The sequence below is a fragment of the Pantherophis guttatus genome, chromosome 2 (genome assembly GCF_059756535.1).
Source record: "Pantherophis guttatus breed Tessera chromosome 2, ASM5975653v1, whole genome shotgun sequence".
NCBI lineage: Eukaryota > Metazoa > Chordata > Lepidosauria > Squamata > Colubridae > Pantherophis > Pantherophis guttatus.
In genome coordinates, this window is record NC_142064.1 from 154,414,510 (window position 1) to 154,435,218 (window position 20,709).

The window sequence follows — 20,709 nt, forward strand, 5'->3', positions numbered from 1 at the left end:
GCCCCAAGAGAGGCGGAACGGGGGCTTACGTCTGTGACCGACATCACAACCACTCCTGGAACCCCTGAGGGGGTTGGACCGTCTCGCACAACATCCGGCATCGAGACAGCTTCAGGTCCCGGACTGGACGCTTCAATTTCCTTTGCACCATACCAGCATCGCCAGACTAGAGAGGCGAGTGCCACACCGTCAAGGGCAGACCCACAAGGTCAGGGCGGACTGGGGTTGGCACACCCAGTGGACTTCCAGGCCATGTTCTCAGCGGCCCTGTCATCCTTTTTCACGGCAACAATGCAGCAGGCGTCCCAGGCTCCCGCACAAGTAGCACCGGGCCATCCACGGCCACTCCAGCCCCAGCCTCATCCCATCCCAGAACGAGGCCGGGACTCTTCATCAGACGAATCAGACCAAGCGGAGGAGGGCCCAGAAGAGATGGAGCTATCGGAGGATGAGGGCCTAGCACCGGACACCCCGGCCTTCACAGGCCTTTTCCGTCCGGCCCTATTCAAGTCGCTTCTCCACAAGGCACGACTTACAACCAACCTCGGAGTGCCAGGAGATGTCGCAACACCCTCCACGTCAACGGCGGGCCCTCACGACGCCCTTTTCAAATCGTCAAAGCCGCAAAAGGACTACATCCCTTGCCCACAGTTATTTACAGACGTGATCCAGAACCCCTGGGTGCAGCCGGCCTCCATGGCAACTCCCAGCAACCTCGACAAAAAACTCTACTGCTCAGCCCCAGAGCTAGAGGACCTCCTGGTGCTCCCCTCAGTAGATCAGCCGGTGGCAACCTTATCTTCCAGCTCCCTGATCTCTACCGACCCGCTAGACACGCTCAAGGCGGAGGAAAAGAGGATGGAATGGGCCTTCCGCAAAGCACACCAGGCCGTGGGCTGGGCAATCAGATCCGCAACAGCTTCGTCCTTCTTCAACAGAGCCTCGCTCATCTGGCTTCGTCACCTGCAGGACAGGCTCCCGCCTGAGGACACTAGACTGCATCAAGATCTAAACAAGATAATAGCGGCCACCGAATACACTGCCGACAGCTCCCTGAACTCAGCCAAGTTCGCCTCAAGGGCCCTGGCCTCTACCCTTACGGCTAGGAGGCTATTCTGGCTCCGGCCTTGGAAAGCCGACTTCAAGGCCAAATGGAAGCTGGCGGCTTCCCCATACAAAGCACCAGATCTGTTCGGTGCCTCGCTGGAGCCCCTACTGATTGAAGGGAAGGACAAGAGGAAGATCCTCCCATCAACCTACAGGCGCCAGGAACGCAGGTACACGCCTTACCCGCTCCAACAGCCCTTTCGGGCAGGCGCCGGACCCAGGGGGTCCTCCTCGCACCGCTCCCACTACCAGGGAGGAGACAGATTCAACGACAGACAACAGTTCCGAGACCGAGGAAGACACCAGCAGCCTAAACGCAACTTCCGTGGAGCCGGCCCTAAGCCTGCCAGAAGGGGAAAATGACTCCAGGCCCACGGGGCCCATAGGGGGACGGCTCATCCTTTTCCACCAACAATGGGCCAGATCGACCTCGGATGCCTGGGTAAGGCGTACGACCTCTTCCGGGCTGTCCATCGAATTCTCCGGCCAGCCGCCCCACCGGTTTGTCCGTTGTCCAATCCCTCGATCCTCGGAGCTCCAAGACCTGATGGCGCAGGAGATTGCCCACCTCCTGGAGGTCGAGGCCATAGAGCCGGTCCAGCACAGCCAGCGGGGCTCAGGATTCTACTCGACCCTCTTCCTGGTCCCCAAGAACTCCGGGGGCTGGAGGGGCATACTAAATCTAAAGCGCCTGAACCTGTCGGTACATTACCGCAGGTTCAAGATGCACTCCCTCAAGTCCATCCTAGCGGGAGTGAGACAGGGCGACTTCCTTCAATCAGTCGACCTCCGGGAGGCTTATCTGCACGTGCCGATTCACCCGCATCACCGTCAATACCTGAGGTTCGAATACGCGGGCCGTCACTACCAATATCGCGCGATGCCATTCGGACTTTCCTCGGCCCCCCGCACCTTTACCAAGCTGGTAGCGGTGGTGGCGGCCAAGCTCCGGGCCGTCCCGATCTGGGTGCTATGTTATCTGGACGACATTCTGGTCCTGTCGTCCACGCCCGACCAAGCTTACAGAGACATGAAGAAAGTGATCAAGACCTTCCAGGATCACGGCTTCACCATAAACTTTGCAAAGAGTCAGCTCCTGCCCACCACCAGACTTCTCCACCTGGGGGCACAGATAGATTCGGCCAGCGGCCAGGTATTCTTGTCACCGGACAGAATCCAAAGCATCCGAACTTTAGCTCTGCAGACCCTGACGAGGAGGAGAGTCGCCCTGATCCACCTCTCAACCCTCCTCGGGAAGATGGTATCCTGCTTCGGCATCGTACCGTGGGCACGCGGACACTCGAGACCCCTGCAGTGGTTCCTCCTCCCCTTCCAGCGAACGGGAAGGGCCAACTCCAAGAAGGAGGTTCGCCTCACCCTACAGGTCCGCAGGTCCCTCAGGTGGTGGACATCACCGTCGCTCTTCAAGGGCTCCAGCTTCCTAGAACCAGACCGTCTGATACTCACCACCGACGCCAGCCTTCGGGGGTGGGGAGCCCATCTCCACAACCTAGTCACACAAGGTCAGTGGTCGCAAGAAGAACGACAATGCAGCATCAACCTCCTAGAGCTTCGAGCGATCAGACTGGCACTCCGCAACTTTCAGACGACGGTGCAGGGGCATCACGTCTTGATCCTGACCGACAACATCTCGGCCAAGGCACACGTCAACAGGGAGGGGGGCACAAAGTCCCGTACCCTGATGAAGGAGTCCGCGGAGCTGTTCAGCTGGGCAGAGAGACACCTGCTCTCGATCAGAGCAGATCACATTTCCGGGACAACCAATGTGACGGCGGACTGGCTCAGCCGCGAAACAATAGATCAAGCGGAATGGCAGCTCCACCCTCAGCTGTTTCAAGAACTCACGTCACGCTTCGGAAACCCGGTCGTAGATCTCTTCGCAACCCCGAACAACGCTCAGCTCCCCCGCTTCGTATCGCGTTATCCGACACCACAAGCGGAGGACCACGATGCGCTGCGCTGCAAGTGGCCCGAGGGTCTCCTGTACGCATTCCCACCAGTCCCGCTGCTCCCGCGACTCATTCGGAAGCTACTGGCAGAAAAAGCCGACCTACTCCTGGTAGCCCCGAACTGGCCCCGGAGACCCTGGTTCGCCGACTTGGTAGCACTGTCCGTAGAACAGCCGTGGCTGATCCCACCGCAGCAGCTCGTCCTGTGCCAGGGAGCAGTCACGCACCCAGAGCCCCAGTGGCTCCAATTAGCCGTCTGGCACTTGAACGGGTCATCCTGAAGAAGGACAGCCTACCAGACGAGGTGGTGGCCACTATCCAGGCGGCCAGACGTCCAGCTACGACCCGCATCTACGAGTCGTCATGGCAGGCGTTCTGTCGATGGAGCGCCCAACAGCATATCGACCCCACGTCAGCCACCATTCGGGACATTCTGCGGTTCCTACAAGCCGGCTTAGACAAGGGCCTGGCCCCCGCAACCCTACGGAGACAGACAGCCGCATTGTCAACAGTCATTGCATGCTCTCCGTACCAATCCCTCGCGCACCACCCGCGCATCAAGGGGTTTCTGCACGGGGCCACCAACCTGCGGCCACCCACGGTTCACCGCTACCCCTCATGGGATCTACCACTGGTGTTGCGAGCTCTGACCGGGCCCCCTTTCGAACCCCTGGACTCGACAGCGCTTAAGTATCTATCGTTTAAGGTGACCTTCCTGCTGGCGATCACCTCAGCGAGGAGAGTCTCAGAGCTAGCGGCTCTGTCAGTTCGCAAAGATTTGTGCATTTTCCACGACTCCACGGTGACCCTACGCCTGGATCCTGCCTTTATCCCAAAGGTCAACTCGTGGTTCCACCGAGCTCAGGAGCTCATCCTGCCGGATTTTTGCCCCTCACCTCGCGACCCCAGAGAGGAGAGGTGGCACACCCTAGACGTACGACGTGCCATCCAGCTCTACATCCAACGGACCGCTCCTTTCCGCCGTACGGAGGGACTCCTGGTGTCCTTCAACCCAAAGTCCATGGGTCAGAAGATATCAGCAGCCACAGTTAGCAGATGGATCAAGGCCTGCATCGCCCTGGCATATGACTTGAACGCCAAACCGACACCCGGCAAGATCCTACCGCACTCGACTCGCAGCGCGGCCACCACGGCGGCCTGGGCCACCCAAGCCTCGGTCGTGGACATCTGCAGAGCCGCAACGTGGTCATCCCTCACACCGTTCATCCGCCACTACAAGATCGATGCCTACAACTCGGCTGAGGCATCCTTCGGCCGCAGAATTCTGCAAAAAGTACTGTCAGAGGAGGACTCTGGGGGCAGTCAGCCCCCCACCCAGGGGGTTTAAGCTTGGGTATATCCCATGCATGGATAGTGGGAGCAGCGCACAGGAAAATGGACGTTGTCTTACCTGAACGTCCCTTTTCTGGGCGCTGCGTACACTATCCATATCCCGCCCGTTTGGGCTGCCTGCCACTGGTAGGGCTGAGACTAGTTTTGTTTTTCCTTACATTAATTTGAGTTAATAAAGTTGAGTTTTATAGGTTACCATAGTGTGGTTTCTTGTCCGCTGCGCCTTCGTTCAGACTGGGGGATCATGGGACCAGAGGCGTGGCTTGGGAGCCGGAAAGGGGAACAAAAGCCTTTTGTTTTCACTCAGTTGTTTGCCAAGCACTGAAGGATTAACCCATGCATGGATAGTGTACGCAGCGCCCAGAAAAGGGACGTTCAGGTAAGACAACGTCCATTCTACCTGTGCAGTCTATCCATTCACTTGGCAATGCTGGGATATGTAGAAACAATTTCTTAAGCCAGATGTAACCTCAGATGTAAATCAGCATGTAACCTCCTTAAGTACAACTTCAAATAATGATAACAACTTCCTTTTAAAAAACATTAATTTTATCTTCTTTTTAAAAAATGTGTAATAAAAATTTTGCTTCTTATAGGGTACCAGTGACTTTTGCGTGTCCCCAGATAAATTCATTGTGAATATGACAAAAAGTGACCTCAGTGCAGGTAAAAATATTGCTTTTGCCGTCATTTGAATAGCGGAGGAAAAAGCCTTAATTGAAAGTTGACTGAAGAGAAATAAAATGTGAAGTAGATTTAGGGCCAGCCCTGCATAGATAAACATCAGTATACAAAATCCAGAGATTTAAGGTACCACACTTTAATTAAGGGATAATGTGAATATTTGTGTGGAAAGTGCTCAGAATATTTAAGTGAAAAGTGCTCAGAAAGTGATTGTGCTTTTCCAACCTACCTTTGTGACTATGTATGGAAGTGTTAAAAAAACCAAGGAGCACACAAGTAGATCCTAGAGAGACCTCTTTTGTTGGCCATTCTAAAATTTACTTCTGATTTGGTAGCATGGAAAGATCATAGAAAGAAGGAACTTTGGAGGTCTTCTGGTCTAACCTTAACAGTCCATTAACTGACATCTTATGAGAACACTGACCAAGTACAGTTAATTTACCCCACAAGAGTCCCATGGCTGTTTGAGGTAAAAACTACCCCACTCTGCTTATGCATTAAATTATCCTCCCCAAACCAGTTTAACATATTCAGTGAACAGAGGCAAAAAGAGAATACTCCCGGCTATAGAATCTGGGCCAAAACATCCCTTTTGTTAATGTTTGCCGAAGTTTTGATATTTTTTTCCCTTAAGCTAGGGACTCAGATTTCATTTTATTTCCTTTTATTAATGTAGAACCACAGTTTAGCAGTTGCTCCAACTTGTTTTGAAGGATTGGGTGAAAGAGAAAAGGTTAAGTAAATTTAGTAGGGATGGGAGATTATGCAAAGTGACCATTTGCTAATTATCTTTGGCATTTGCTATGTCTCTTAACATACTAAGGCAGAACTTCAGATTAGTAGGGGAGATTGGTTTGGAAAAATCAGCAAGTGTGGAAGGGTTAAGTAGGGATAGAGATTTGATGAACCAATCATATATTAGTTACCATTTGCAGTTGCTTTTATGCTGGTAGGTGGGCAGTATTTATGAGATATGGTGTAAGATGTAGCTTTATCATTAATGAAAGCTGAAATTTTTACAAAGTAATACATTCATGGCAGGCTATGATTTATGTGGCATATGAAAATAGATTTATTCAAATATTGCTTCTCATTCTGCGCATGTCAAAAGTCTGGCAAAACCTTTAGATACAAACTTTTCTGCAGCATTATTTTTTCAACATATATTAGACAACGCCAGCATTATAAACTGAGACACTCCATATAGTGTTGTCTCAACTGGTGCTGAGCAGTGCTGACTCAGTATGGCTTAGAAGTTGCTAAAAGTGTCACACTTTAACCAATAACTACAATAACTCTCTTCCTCTTGCACTTTGCTTTTGTAGAAATCGTACAGTATTACCTGTATTGTAGACAGAGTCTGACCAACCCCTTTCAACAGGTAAGAACTTGGTTGCCTTTGTACACCTTTGGCAAAGGATTCCCCAATAGCAATGAAAACAGAAACCTGGCTCTTTATTCCAAGAATCAGTTTGCTTTCAGTGATAGGGCAGGGAAAATTGATGAACATTACTCTCCACAAAAATAGCAATAGCATTTAGGTTTATGTACTGCCCCTTAGTGCTTTACAGCACTCTCTGGTCTGTTTACAATCTAGAAGCATTATTTGTTGATTACTCCCAACAAACTGGGTCCTCATTTTACTGACCTTGGAAGGCTGAGTCAACCTTGAGCCCGTCAGGATCGAACTCTTGGTGTGTGGGCAGAGTTTGCCTGCAATACTGCATTCCACAGGGCTCTCCCCAGGTAAGGAAACATCCTTATCTGAACATGTTAGTTCAGTTAGTTCAATTTGGAAGATCCAGCTCTGATGTCTCCTTACTCAATCTGGAGCTGTGGCTTCTGTAATCTCAGTAAGTCCTGGAAAGTTGGACCTCTACATAGAAGGTATTAATTATGAAATGTAGGTAAGAGAACCATTTAGTTCATTGGATTTCCAGGAAGAGAAAGCTTTCTGATGTTGTGAATGTTGATGTAAAAGAGTGTGGACTGACTCCTAGTTGTTGAAAGAGGATAGTATTTAATCTGTTTGCAGGAAATCCTTGATTTACAAACATTAGTTTAGTGACCATTCAAAGTTATAACAGCAATGAAAAAAGTGACTTACAATCATTTTTCACGCTTACAATCATTGCAGTATCCTGTGATCAAATGATCAAAATTCAGAACCTGGGCAACTGGCTTTGTATTTATTGATGGTTGCAATCTCCCAGGGTCATATGATCACCTTTTGCAACCTTCTGACAAGCAAAGTCAATAGAGAAGCAAGATTCACGTAAAGCAGCATTACTAATTTAACAACTGCAGTGATCCACTTAATATCTCTGGCACCTACCCTTTGGAATCAACTGCCCCTGGAGCTCCGGGTGGCCCCCGACCTCCGCTCTTTCCGTCGCGACCTGAAAACGTGGCTGTTTCGTTTGACTGGCCTGGACTGATGGGGTTTTAATTTTTAACTTGTTAATCTTAATTGCACTTTTAACTGTTAAATTATGAGATTTGGATTTAATTTCTTTTTAACTTTTTCATTAGATGTTTTTTACTGTTGTGAGCCACCCTGAGTCCGGCTGGAGATAGGGCAGCATATAAATCTCAATAAATAAATAAATAAATAAATAAATAAATAAATAAATAAATAAGAAAAGTTGTAAAACAAGGCAAAATTCAGGTAACAACGGTCTCTCTTAGCAGTGGAAATTTTGGGCTCAATTGTGGTCATAAGTCAAGGATTACCTGTACCTCAAGTTAAGATTTATGTAGAAAAAAAAGACTAATACCTTGCATGATGTGTTCTCTATTTGTAGGCTCTGACTATTTACCAGCGTTCTCTCACAACTATGCAGATCCAGATTCAGGGTCTTGTGCAGTTTGCAGTGCCTTTTTTCCCTACAGCCAAAGTAAGTTGCACACTGTTGTCTTTTCCTATGGAAGTAGGCAAGGTTCTTCGATGGAAGCTTCTGAGTTACGTATATTTAGAAGTGGGTCACACACCTGCTGTTTTCAGAAACAGTATTTGACAAATACAAAATATGGGCACATATTTAACCAGGGAAATGTTGAATATTCTTATGAACTACCTGAAGGTAAAGCAAGCAGCAGAAAAATCATAGGTTATGGTTGACAGGATGTAGGTGCCATGACCATACAGCAGCAGAGGTACAAGTCTAGGATCCCCTGTAATCATAGTCTTCACTGATTTGGTTTTCTCCAGGTAGTAATTCTATGAGCTTTACTCCCAACATATCCAGAGAATATAAAGTTGGAAAGACTGCTGTAGCGACTGGAAGCCATTCTAATAGATGGAGTGAAATTTCATGTGAACAGAAAAGAGTTAGCAATTGTATCCATTTGTATATTTCAGATGTAGATGAAATTTCAAAGCCTTCTTCAGCTAGATTTAAAAAAAGCCAGATGCTTAACAAACTGGTTTTTGACAGGAAATGTCATTCGATGTTCTGTATAACATGAATGAGCAACCTGCAAACCGTAGCAAAGGCTTATGATAGTTGGAGTCGAACATAACGCATGGTCACATTTTGTCTGCCGTGTGAAATGAAGTGTAATATTGGCTTCAGAGGGTAGGTGGATCTGTCCCTATAGGCTCCTCAGGTATCTGAGAAACTTGTCCTAGGGCATTGTGAGAGATTGTGAGCAGGGGATGAAGCCACTGGTTTATCTGAGAAGAGGCTGCATGGTCCAGATGTGAAAGTTGTGAGAAAAAAGTGTTTCAAAGAGAGTCCAAATTAATAACTTACTATAACTGTGGCTGACAGTTTTCAAAAATAATGTTATCTCAGACTAACATTACATATGCCTTCCTGAAAATTAGGTTGTCTTTGCTTCCTCAGTTTTGCCAGTTCCATGGGCTTTGACAGGCATGCCCTTGAGCTCCCATATGGAGCTTTAGCAAAAGAATCTGAAATCAAGCAATGCCTCCATGCATAAGTGAGATGGCTTTCTGTCTATATCTATTGCTGACAGGTGAACAATAAGGTAGTTCTTTTTCCTTTCTTTTAGCATTTAATCAAATGAGAGAGAATCCCTGGTAATAACTAATAGCAGTACCAAGAGAAGATGCCCTTTTCTTCTTCATGAGGTTTTGTAAAAGCACTAAAGCTCTAAAGTTATCCCTGTTTCTATAAAACCAATGTTGGGCAACAGTTAAATTAAGATCGGAAGGATAAGGGTTCCAAATTTGGAATCGGCCAAAAAAAAAAAAAGTCACTGGGCCATTCACCATCTCTCAGCCCAATTTGATATCACAAGATAAAATCAGAGAGGTGATATTGTGTGTGCCAGCTGAGAAGGATAGGTTACGACTGCAGTACAATCGGTAGTCTATTCAGTGATGGTTGGACAGTCATTCTAGGTATGGTGAACACTGTTCCTTTTCCAATAGAATATATGCCCCTTCTCTGACGGCTTTTGCCCTTGCTGCAGAAAGACCTGCTTGATATACAGAAGTTACTGAACTACTCTGAAATCAACCTTCACCAGCTGACTGCCATGCTGGACTGCAGGGGCCTTCACAAGGTAAGCAGCATAAGGCACACTCTGCTTTGGGTACAAAGGTGTTCGTAGCACAGGAGCAAGACACTTCCTTTCTTCTTTTCCCCCCCTCCCTTCCTTTCACTAAAGGATTACCTGGATGCCTTGGTTGGGATCTGCTACGATGGGGTGGAAGGCTTGCTCTACCTCACCCTCTTCTCTCTGATGGCTGCTGTATCCTTCTCCACCATCATATGTGCCATGCCTCGAGCCTGGAAACATTTAGCCAGCAGGTAAAACGGAATAAGTTACCCAGGGCTACCATAAAGTCAAAATAACCTTGCTGACGACAGAGGGATGTTTTGAAAAAGGGATGAATAAAATAAAAATGGGTGATGTTCTGCAACAACCAGAACATCAGTCTGATTTCTCCTTCAATAAAGTTGCAGAGTTATGAGCTGATCTTCCTATTGTCCCATCATTGAGAGCTATGCATGTTGAAGAATTTAAAGAAGCATTCTAGAGTGGGAGTGGGAGATATTGACTAAATAGCATAGCATAAGGTTATTTAGTAATGTTATGGCCACTTAATGTCACTTACCAGAATTGTTGAATAGTTAACCTCTCATGTCTTTCCGGGTTTCTCATATTCACCCTTAATTTGTTGAGAGAGAATGGAGAGAACAGTAAGAGGGGGAGAGAATCAGGCAATTCATCTATGAGAGAGAAAAACACAACACAAGAATATTCTCCCTGTTATCTAGCATCACCTATAGGCACTCTCTAGCATTCCTTAGTTTTAAGCTCCCCAGGGTCACTCGACAATGAGATGAGTAGCATATAAATTTAATAAATAATACGTTCCTGATCATAAAAACATCAATTTTTTGATAACTTCTGTATGTTCATTCTTCTTTCATTACCTAAAATTGGTGAAGGAAGCACAATCAGTTCTTTCTGCTTTTTTTTTCCTGTTTCCTGATTAATGTGAACTGTCCCTTAAAGTTGGGTTTTCTACAGTGGAATAAGAGCTCTCTTTTTTCAGATACTATGGTTCCTTTCCTGGTCTCTGCTAACATTACAAAAGAAACCTTAAAATTAAGGGATACTTCAAGCAACTGAAATACCATATCCCTCCAGGAATGAGTGTTACATCTTCTCACTTGCCACTCCGTTCATAACTATCCCCTGTGTTCAGATTTTATTTTATTTTCTAAGTTGGCCTGTTGTTGTTGTTTTTTCCTTCTAGGGATCGGGATTATGATGACATAGACGAAGAGGACCCCTTCAACCCACAGGCTCGACGTATTGCTGCCCACAATCCCAACCGTGGGCAACTCCGTAGTTTCTGTAGCTACAGTAGCAGCCTGGGCAGTCAGACGAGCCTTCAGCCTCCTGCCCAGACCATCTCCAATGCACCAGTGTCTGAGTACATGTAAGTATGCATGGAATTAGTAGAAGATGCAGAAGTTAAGCAATAATCAGTACTTAAACCCACATCCTCTCCTGTGAGGTTTTCAAGGTGGCAACAGACATAGCCTCTGCTATTTGGTGTTCTCCACCTTAACTTAATATACTCTGATACTGTCTGTCCTCGTTCAGATTTGGGCTGCCTTTTGTTGTTGCTTCCATCATTCCATCTTTCTTTGAAAACCATTATGTTTTCCCATTTTACCAACCTAATAGCTGTGAACCCATGTCCTCCATACTCCTGACTTCCCAGCCACGAGACCCAAAATCCAGGTTTATACAGCTGCTAGGTATTCAAACTGTAGCAATTGCCTTCTTATTGAAAGAAGATGGCCTTAAGATGAAAAACATTGAGAAACCCTACTTTTGAACTGTATGTTGGAGAAAACATTTTTAAAAATAAAGACTAGATGCAGTTCTTAAAATATCCCTAGAGAAGATGTGTGAAACAAGCTGTTGTCCTACTTTTTGCATCTTTTATTATTCGTTAATTACTGTAGTGTGATCCTTTAATTTAACACAGGAAGGGGTTTTTTTCTTGTTGAGTTGTCATATAAATTTGCATGTCCTTTTATGAAAAGATCTTTGTTTTAATATATTTATGGATTGATTGGTTGGAAAATGTGCTGACTTTTGATGGAGGAAGTCCTGGCCATTTATCGTTTATAATTACAGATAAGCCAACCCATGAAATTTCAACCAAAAATGCCATGAAAAATGGGTCACCCGTGGATAAGTCAGTCCTTGTATTATTAATCATAGCAGTGGACAGATAATTGAAAGCGTAATGTCAGCATTTATAAAACTATGATTTTAAAGGCCATGACAGACTGGTCTGCAGATAAGCTGAACCCAATTTTGGGGATGTATTTTGAAACCCAAAATTCTCAGCTCATCTACAAGTATACATGGTACTTCCTTTTTGCACCTTTCTATGACTTGGCTTGGAATGAAATAATAGATAGCAATACAAAGAAAAACTGGGGGAATGTTTGATGTCAAAAAAATCGAACATTGTCGGAGTTGCTTAGGCCTTGGATGGGAGATTATTAAGAAATCCTAAGGCTGCAGGCTAGGCTAGAAGTTAAATCTTGAAGAGAGTGCAACCATTTCCATATTTTGGTCAAGCAAAATACATGGATTTCATTAGGAATTTATTTTGACTCAAGTGAATCTTTATTTTTCATCTATGCATGAGAAGATATATATAGCTACTACCATCTTTTCTGTGAAAATGTAGTAACTTCTAGCTCCAGTACAGATTCTCTGGCCATAGATGTCAGCAGCCACCAGAAAAGAGCATGGTGGGGAAACTCTGGAGATGGCATCATATCCCATCTGTCACTATACAGATGTGTATTGTGTACAACTTAATCCTACTTTGGGTTTCAGGCAGCTGTTGAACCCCCATCTTCAGTACCCTCATAAGTTGTTATTGTTTCCTTCAGGGAGATGGTGTTACCATTGAATTGCCTCTGAATTTGAGTGAGGTTTAACAATGGAAAAGGTCCATTGGAGGAGAAAGTCCATCCAAAATGGCGGGAAGGAGATTTCCCATTTCTGTTTTCATAACTGGTGGAAACCATCTGGTCTCCCACCTTCAGCTCTCTGAACCATTTGCTGCAAAATCTTAGAAAAGAAAAGTTCTTCTGCTAAGGAGCAATCGAACAAATTGTCTCTTTTCTGCCTAGTCACAGAGCTGAGGAAGGGAGCATTGTGTTGCCCACCTTTATGGCTCCAATTTAGGTAGGAAGACAAAGAGATTATGTGATTTCTTTGCTGAATGATTTTTTTTTCCAATTGTGACCTCAGAAACATACCCTAGTTGCTGATTCCAGATCTGGGTTAAAAATGGAAGCTGATTCAAAACTGTTCTTTCGGATACTGTACATTATAGTAAATCCTCAGAGGGAAACAATGCTACCTAAAAACTACCTGAGCTTTCACAGGCATATAAATTTTGCCACATAAAGATGATTTGCAGAAAAGTTGGTTTCCCACTTGGAATATAGGCCCGTGAATGCCCTGCACTACAGTCATGGCCAAAATTGTGGAAACCTTTTGGGAAAAGTGTATTTTTGAGGTTTGATGGCTAATAACATTACTTTTTTTTGGCGTTTCAAGATAATCATATTCCACTGCTGGAATGGCCTGGGAATAGCCCAGACTTTAACCCAATTGAAAATCTATGGAGCAGACTAAAGAAACTTGTTAGTCAGAAGCGACCCAGCAATAAAACCCAGTTAATAGAAGCAATCATTCAATCTTAATTTCACATGATAACAGCTGCAGAACTAAAAGACTTGGTTCACTCCATGGGAAAACGTTGTAAGGTTATAATTATAACGTTGTAAACGTTATAATTCATGCTAAAGGTTACCCAACTTAGTATTAACTAATGTGATAATTTTTGTATATCTCGATTTTTCTATGTGTTTCACTTTTCTTCTTTATACTGTAACTGCTATTCTAATAGCAAACCCTTCATAAAAGTTATTGCATTACATTCTTGATTAATTATCTTTCCATTGATATATAATTTTATAGTACTACTCCAAAGGTGAGTTCTACTTATCTTTACTACCGGTTCGCAACAGGACCGCGCGCGCTCTTCTGAGCATGCGCAGAAGCGTTCTCATGATGTCAGGGTTGGTGGGTGGAGCCTCCCTCCGGTTTTACTACCAGTTCTATAGAACCGGTCCGAATCGGTGGCAACCCACCACTGTACTACTCCCCCCAAAAAAGTGGTGTTATTAGTTAGTTTTAGAAAGTACACTTTTCCCAAAAGTTTTCCACAATTTTGGCCACTACTGTATATTCACACTTACTTCACAGTTCAGTACAACTTCTGAGTTGCCAGCCTTTCAACCTAGTAACCTTGATTACATGTTCAAATTTCCTACCATATGGGGATAATGGGAATGGGAGGCCCACATGTCTGAAGAACATTTAGGAAAGGCTGCATTAAATTTTAACTTGATAAGCAACCAACTTATTCTTCTCATCCTCTTTCTCCTTTGGAGGATGTTGTAAAATAAACTTGGAGCATTGGTAAGCCTAATTGTTAGCTACTGCTCTTTTTGTCTGTCCTTGAGTGACTTTTGCTGGATGTCCTTCCTCTCACACTCATTGTGCATAAAAGAAAGAGGATACGCATGTCCTTTGCTATTGTTCTCAAGGCTCAGTTGTTCTTCGCAGTACCGTGTTTCTCCGAAAATAAGACCCTGTCTTATATTTTTTTTGAACCCTGAAATAAGTGATTGGCCTTATTGCCCTGCACTCAAAAGCCCGATTGGGCTTATTATCAGGGGATGTCTTATTTTGGGGGAAACAGGGTACATAGTGCTCACTGAATGTAGAGGAGTTCGTTCCAGAATGAATTCCTTCCCCACGGTGTTTTACAGATCAAGGAGACAACTCATGAGAGCTGGTGTAGCTTCTCCCAATCAGGCGTTCTTCAGCTGTGTTGGGAGTAACATTTGTATTTTCCTCAGCCAGCTGTATCTTTGAGTATTGAACTAGAAATGATGGAAGTTCCCATCTAATGCATCTGGAAAGTACCAGGGCAAAAAAGACGATGATCAGGGCATTTATGAATGCTTGCTGATTCCCTCTCTAAGCTATCTTCATGGTGCTGCGAGGGGCAAAATTAATAAATGGCTCGAGATCCAAGTGCTGCTGCGTGACGGGATGAGCTCCCATCATTCGCTCCAGCTCCTGCCAACCTAGCAGTTTGAAAGCATGTAATCGCAAGTAGATAGATAGATACCACTTTGGTGGGCACATTAATGGGGACATGAAAGAACCCCAACTGGATGTCCCCAGAGCAACAGTGATGTCACTGGCTAATTGTTTCAACTTGGAAGCACCACAGGTACTTCCGACACAAAGACAAGCGTGAATAAATACCCTGTGTATCCACACTCCCACCTTTTCCCCACTCCCACAGGCTTCTGCCTCCAACAAGGATCCCCTGCTTCTGTGAAAATGTCAGGAATATTTCATAGCCCATAACAGATTTCCTTTTAATAGATTGTCCTCCTGATCTGACTCCTCTTTACCTGCAGGAACCAAGCTGTGCTCTTTGGTGGGAATCCACGGTATGAAAACGTCCCCCTGATTGGAAGAGGATCACCTCCCCCCACGGTATGGTGGGCTCCGGAGGCTAAATCATTTTTACAACAAACCCTTTATTCTCCCTCCCCCCCCTGCTTTTACTAACACTCCTGATCAATTTAACAAACACATTTTCTTTAAAAACTGTGATGAAAAACCCTTCTGCTTTTTGTCAGAAAATGTGAAATACTAGTTTATGGGATTCTCCCCCCCCCCCCCTGATGTTAGAGATGAAGAAACAGGCAGTATATGATTTAAATGTAGGCTTTTCAGTGAAACGACAATCCAGAATCTATACTGCTATCTGAAGATGAAAATTGCTGCAGCAGCCCTACTTTCTGGAAGCTGGCTTTGTTGTTGTTGTTGTTGTTGTTGTTGTTCCCATAATTGTTTTAGCTATATCAATGAGACACAATGTAGAATGTATCTCCCACTGAGATAGCATCTTTCTGGTTAGCTTCAGGCAGTTGTACAGCGAAAGAGCAGAAAATGTCGTGTTGCATTACATTGCATTGCTATTTGGCTGCTAGTCACTCAGGCAAACTGTTGTGCGAGGCTGTGCTGCAATTCTTATCACATCGGCAGACTTTGGCTGTTGTTTCTATAGCTTGCGTGATTATGTTATCCAATGCATGTTACACAGTTTGTATATTTCAGTTGGTTTTTTTAGATTTTTTTTTAATCCCTTTATTATTTTTATAAATCACTCAAGGCAGCGAACATACCTAATACGCCTTCCTCCTCCTATTTTCCCCACAACAACAACCCTGTGAAGTGGCTTGGGCTGAGAGAGAGTGATTGGCCAAAACTTACCCAGCTGGCTTTCATGCTTGAGGCAGGGTTAGAACTCACAGTCTCCTAGTTTCTAACCTGTTCCCTTAACCACGAGATCAAATTGGCTTTCCCCTGCATCTTTAACATGTTGTTTGTTTGAATTGCACGTTTCTGTTCATCTAGAAAATGAGTGGGTATCTTTTTTATTTTCTCCCCATCTTATTCTACTTTTATAAAATGTTTTTCTTCAAATATATAATGTTACAATGCATATCACTTTTTTGTTTAACATAAGATTTATTTGTTGTTGTTTTGAAATCTTTCAAATTGCAATGCTTGCTTTGTTTTTCAGTTAACTTGTTTTGGAGCTATATTATCTTTTAAGGTGCTTGCATTTTAAAAATATCTTGGGAGGGATGGGGTGCTTTCCTCCCCCCCCCCCTACTTTTTCATAAGAGATTTCCCTGTGCTGTAAATATCCCCAACCTCCCAATATACAAATACTGTAGAATCTATGGATTCTGGGCATTTAAAATTGCCATTAGTTTGCATTTAGATCAGGGGTGAAATGCTCCCTGTTCGGACCGGATTGCCTGATCCAGTAGCGATGGAGGCGGGTGGTTCGGAGAACCGGTAGCAAAAATCCCCGCCGCCACCCCCCCCCCCACCCCATGCCCAGCTGAGCCGCACAATTATCAGAGGCTTTTTTTTTTTTTACTTTTAAAAGCATTTTTTCTACAACTACGGCTGAAAAAATGTTTTTAAAAGTTAAAAAAAAGCCTCTGATGATCGTGTGGCTCGTCAAAGGCATTTAAAAGAAAAAAACCCTTTTTTTCTTTTAAATGCTATGACGATCTAAGCTGAGTTCCTGATAGGCAGCCCCTGGCGACGCCCACCCAGTCACATTACCCCACCACCACCAAGCCACGCCCACAGAACCGGTAGTAAGAAATAAATTAGGGGTAATTTAGACTCACTGCATCCTTCTGCAAATTCGTTCCTTTCCTGAAGTATTTGGACTGCAATGTCCATAAGTCCCTGCATTTGGTCTTGCTGGTTGAAAATTCAAAGAACTGCAGTCCCTGCACATCTGGAGAATGCCATATTTTGGAAATGTTTAGCAGAGTGGATTACATTAATTGACAACGGAGACCTTTTCAAGGTTTTCCACGGAGACCTTTTCAAGGGCAGAATTGTGGGGGAAATTTCTGGTAATTTCAGGTTGTTTAGTTTTCCCCATAACAATGCATGCTGCATATGGATTGAGTGTGGTGTTTCAAATGGGCAAAATTAAAAACCCTCTTGAGTAGTGCTGCTTCCCCAATTGCCTTCATGCTGAGAACTCATGCTGGGAATAACATTTTTTAAAAAGTTTATTCCAGACTTCCAGTCATGCTGATTTAAATAGTCAATAAGTAAAAGCTCTTGAATTTGATGCAGTGAGCCTTCCAAATGGTCTGTTCCTGTTATGGTTTACTCAGCTGGAGATTTCCTTTTGGAAAGTTCCCACAGGACAGCCATGTTTCAATAAAACATCAAACTAGCAGCGGCCTTTGAAGCTGAACAGATTTAACAAAGTCTACAACTTCGGAAATTACAATGTACTTCATCAGTTACAAGAAGTGTTTTCCCCAAATCTGTATAGAGAAGTGGAATGGGAAACTATTACAAAGGCAGAGCGCAAGGGAAAATTGCTGCCTTTCTGTAGTTGCGTGAAAGGTGTCCAGACTGATTGAATTTGATCTGTTCCCACCTATTAAAATATTATGAAAAAAACTCATGGTAAAAGTATGAGGCTCTGAAGTGAGCAGTTATTTATGTTTATGCACAGATTTAGATTTGGTAAGTATTAAAAGGGGTAATACTATCTCTTTCTCTCTCTCCTTAATGTATGTTATGCATAGGACTAGCATTATATTAATTGATATCTCTTACTGTTTGGATTGCATTACCAGTACTTTTGCATTCAGTTCTTGACTATTTCTTGCATGGTTGAGACCGAACTTCACTTGATCACATTCCCCCCATAAGCTTCTACTGCCAACTGAAGGTAATAGTGCATACCATGAACCTAGTTCTAATTCAGAAGACTTCGTCTTAGTACAATACCAATCACCATGAAAGTAAAATTCCTTCCTTCCTCCCTCCCTCCGGTACAGACATTACTTTTCCATTGGATTAAAGTGTTTCACTTGGAACCAAAGTGCAAAAGTAGAAAGATTAAGAAGTGGTGTTTACAAGGAAGACAAAAAATGGGATCCAAGACACTGAACAGCTTGTGTTTCTTTTTTAAAAAAATACAAGCTGCAGTCAGTTCTGGGCCAATGATGGAAATGCTCAACACTACCATAAAAATGAATAATTACATCATTGAGCCCTAAACTTGAATTAAAAGAACAGGAAAATTATTGGAAAAATTATTCAGCAACTTAATCTATAATGAATAAAATATGTCCCTAGCCTTTGATAAGTAACAAACATTATTATTATTTCTTCTTATTTAATATATAGGCTACCTGAGTCCTAAAAGACTGAGCGGCTTACAAATATGCTTTATCTATGAAAGCATATAAAAGATACAACTGACTGGAAGTCCAGAGTATTCAAAACAGAATAAAACGGAAGGACAAAATTATCCTGTCCCCAATCAGTACACCCAGGTCTTAATAGTTTCCTGAATGATAAAAAAGTAGGAGCCACATGAATCTCTGGGGGGAGATCACTGCAAAAAGCACAAATTGCCACAGAGCAGGCATGTTTCCTGAGCCCTGCAAAACAACCTTATTTCATTGAATTCTTTCCTGGGGTGTTGGGGGGCGGGGGGGAAGGGTTGGCTTTACATGATGTCTGAATCTATCCCAATAACAAAAGCATGGAGTATAGACCACAACCATGAATTCATGATAAGCCATAAACCAAACACATTATGACAACCGCATGTGTGAATCAGTCATTTGTTATATAGCTGCAAAGACCACCAAAGTAGCTGACTAAATTGAACCCAGACCAGTGTTGTGACCGAGGCCCAAGTAGTGATTACCAAACACAATTCAGTCCTGAACAAACTTATTTTATTAAAACAGCTGAGAATTAATTCATTCTCAATGTCGTCCAAAACAAATTCTTCATAACCAGTCCTTTGGCTGTTTTTTTTATTTTTAAAAGTATTTTTTCTACAACCTCTTTGGCCAAAAAAATGCTTTTTTTAAAAAAAAAAAGCCTCTGATGATCATGCGGCTCAGCTGGGCTTGTCAGAGGCTTTTAAAAGCATTTTTTTACAACCTCTTCGGCCGAAGAGGTTGTAGAAAAAATGCTTTTAAAAGTAAAAAAAAAAAAAGTTGGCCACGCCTACCCAGTCACATTACCACCACCAAGCCACACCCACAGAACTGGTAGTAACAAGTTTTACATTTCACCACTGCCCTGGCCCCATCTCTGCCTCCGATGCAGAGCCCTCGTCCGGGCCTTCCCCTGACTCCAGGACTGGCCCATTGTCCTTCCCAGCCTCCTCACTATCCGAATCCGCTGCCAGGTCCACAGGCTGCTGGCGGACCACAACAACCAGGCTCTCATAAGTATCAAAAATAAGACTTTAATGTTAATGAAACATCAAATACAAATTATGCCTCTGCAGTTAATATGTGTCTTTAACAGTTATGATAATAAATAAGAGAGAGGTGAGTTAGCTGTTAGAAAGAAGCCAAAGAAACCTCAAAGGGTGACACTTTATTTAATTTTTTTAATATATTGTATTCTAGGTATGACTGCCAGTGATTTACACAAAACAAAACACCAAATCAATGAAACAGTTACAATAAATTAAATACCCACCTACTAACATCACATCACAATGGCGACGTCTAAATTAGCCATTAATAACTCAGGGGAGCGATATTGTTTTAATGGCCTTCTTGAAATGCATCAGAGTTGGTGCCTATTGTATATTTGGAGAGGCTATTCAAGAAGGAATGGAGAAAGATTGCCTCTGGCCCTCTCAGCCACAAATGGGGAAGATCTTGAGTTTCTCTTCTGAGGTGACAAAGCAGAATAATCCTACTCTATAGCTCAGGAAGCTGAAGCTGCTGATCTATTAATGGAACCAGTTTTCCAGAGGCAAGCAATTCCCTAGAAGACAAATCATAAACCATTCGCCATCATTCTGTATGGATGAACTTTGCATGCCTCATAAAACAGAAGTGGGTACATTTTAGTTCAGTTACTAGGAGGTAAACAGAAGAACAGCTGCCCCTTTCTAATGTCACAACTGAATTCTTGCATTCTGCATAGTCATGCGACACTGCGTTCTCATCCGATGTGTAAGCAGACTCAGGTTTATGTTGTGATGGTCTAGAGAAATGGAAATTAAATCCATGCTTAAATGCAGCCCTGATTTTTATATGTATACTATTCTGAGAAATGTATATGCTTCATGGAGTAAATGCCCTGTGATGTGAATTATTAAAATTAATATCAATCTACCTGAAAGATGGAAAGCATATGTAGAGAGGCTGCCTGCTTGATGAATGATCAGGAAGACTAGTTGATATTTGCATTACAAGCTGCCACAATCCATTTTCAAGCCTAACAGTTGTTTAAATATTCAAGGAACTATTTCTAATTTGGGCATTTAAAAGTTGGGGCTGTGCCAGTTTTTGGAGGCTTTAATCTCAGTGTTGCAGATATTTGCTATTGCAAAAACCTCAAAGCTGATGGTAAAATTAAATGTAGCTCTTTTCCATATAGAAGT

General features: G+C 43.8%; 1 protein-coding gene across 3 annotated transcripts in view; it reads left to right on the forward strand.

Moving 5' to 3' along the window:
- The window catches only part of TTYH2 (tweety family member 2), a 73,087-nt gene that overhangs the window by 47,906 nt on the left and 4,472 nt on the right, over positions 1-20,709 (forward strand). For 2 of the 3 annotated variants that reach the window (XM_034412735.3, XM_087887038.1), the window contains exons 7-13: positions 5,027-5,096; positions 6,440-6,495; positions 7,919-8,011; positions 9,555-9,647; positions 9,753-9,895; positions 10,852-11,037; positions 15,140-15,218. In XM_034412735.3, coding sequence (XP_034268626.2) covers positions 5,027-5,096; positions 6,440-6,495; positions 7,919-8,011; positions 9,555-9,647; positions 9,753-9,895; positions 10,852-11,037; positions 15,140-15,218 — 720 coding nt within the window. The remainder of the gene's footprint in view (positions 1-5,026; positions 5,097-6,439; positions 6,496-7,918; positions 8,012-9,554; positions 9,648-9,752; positions 9,896-10,851; positions 11,038-15,139; positions 15,219-20,709) is intronic. The other variant, XM_087887039.1, reaches the window with a different exon arrangement.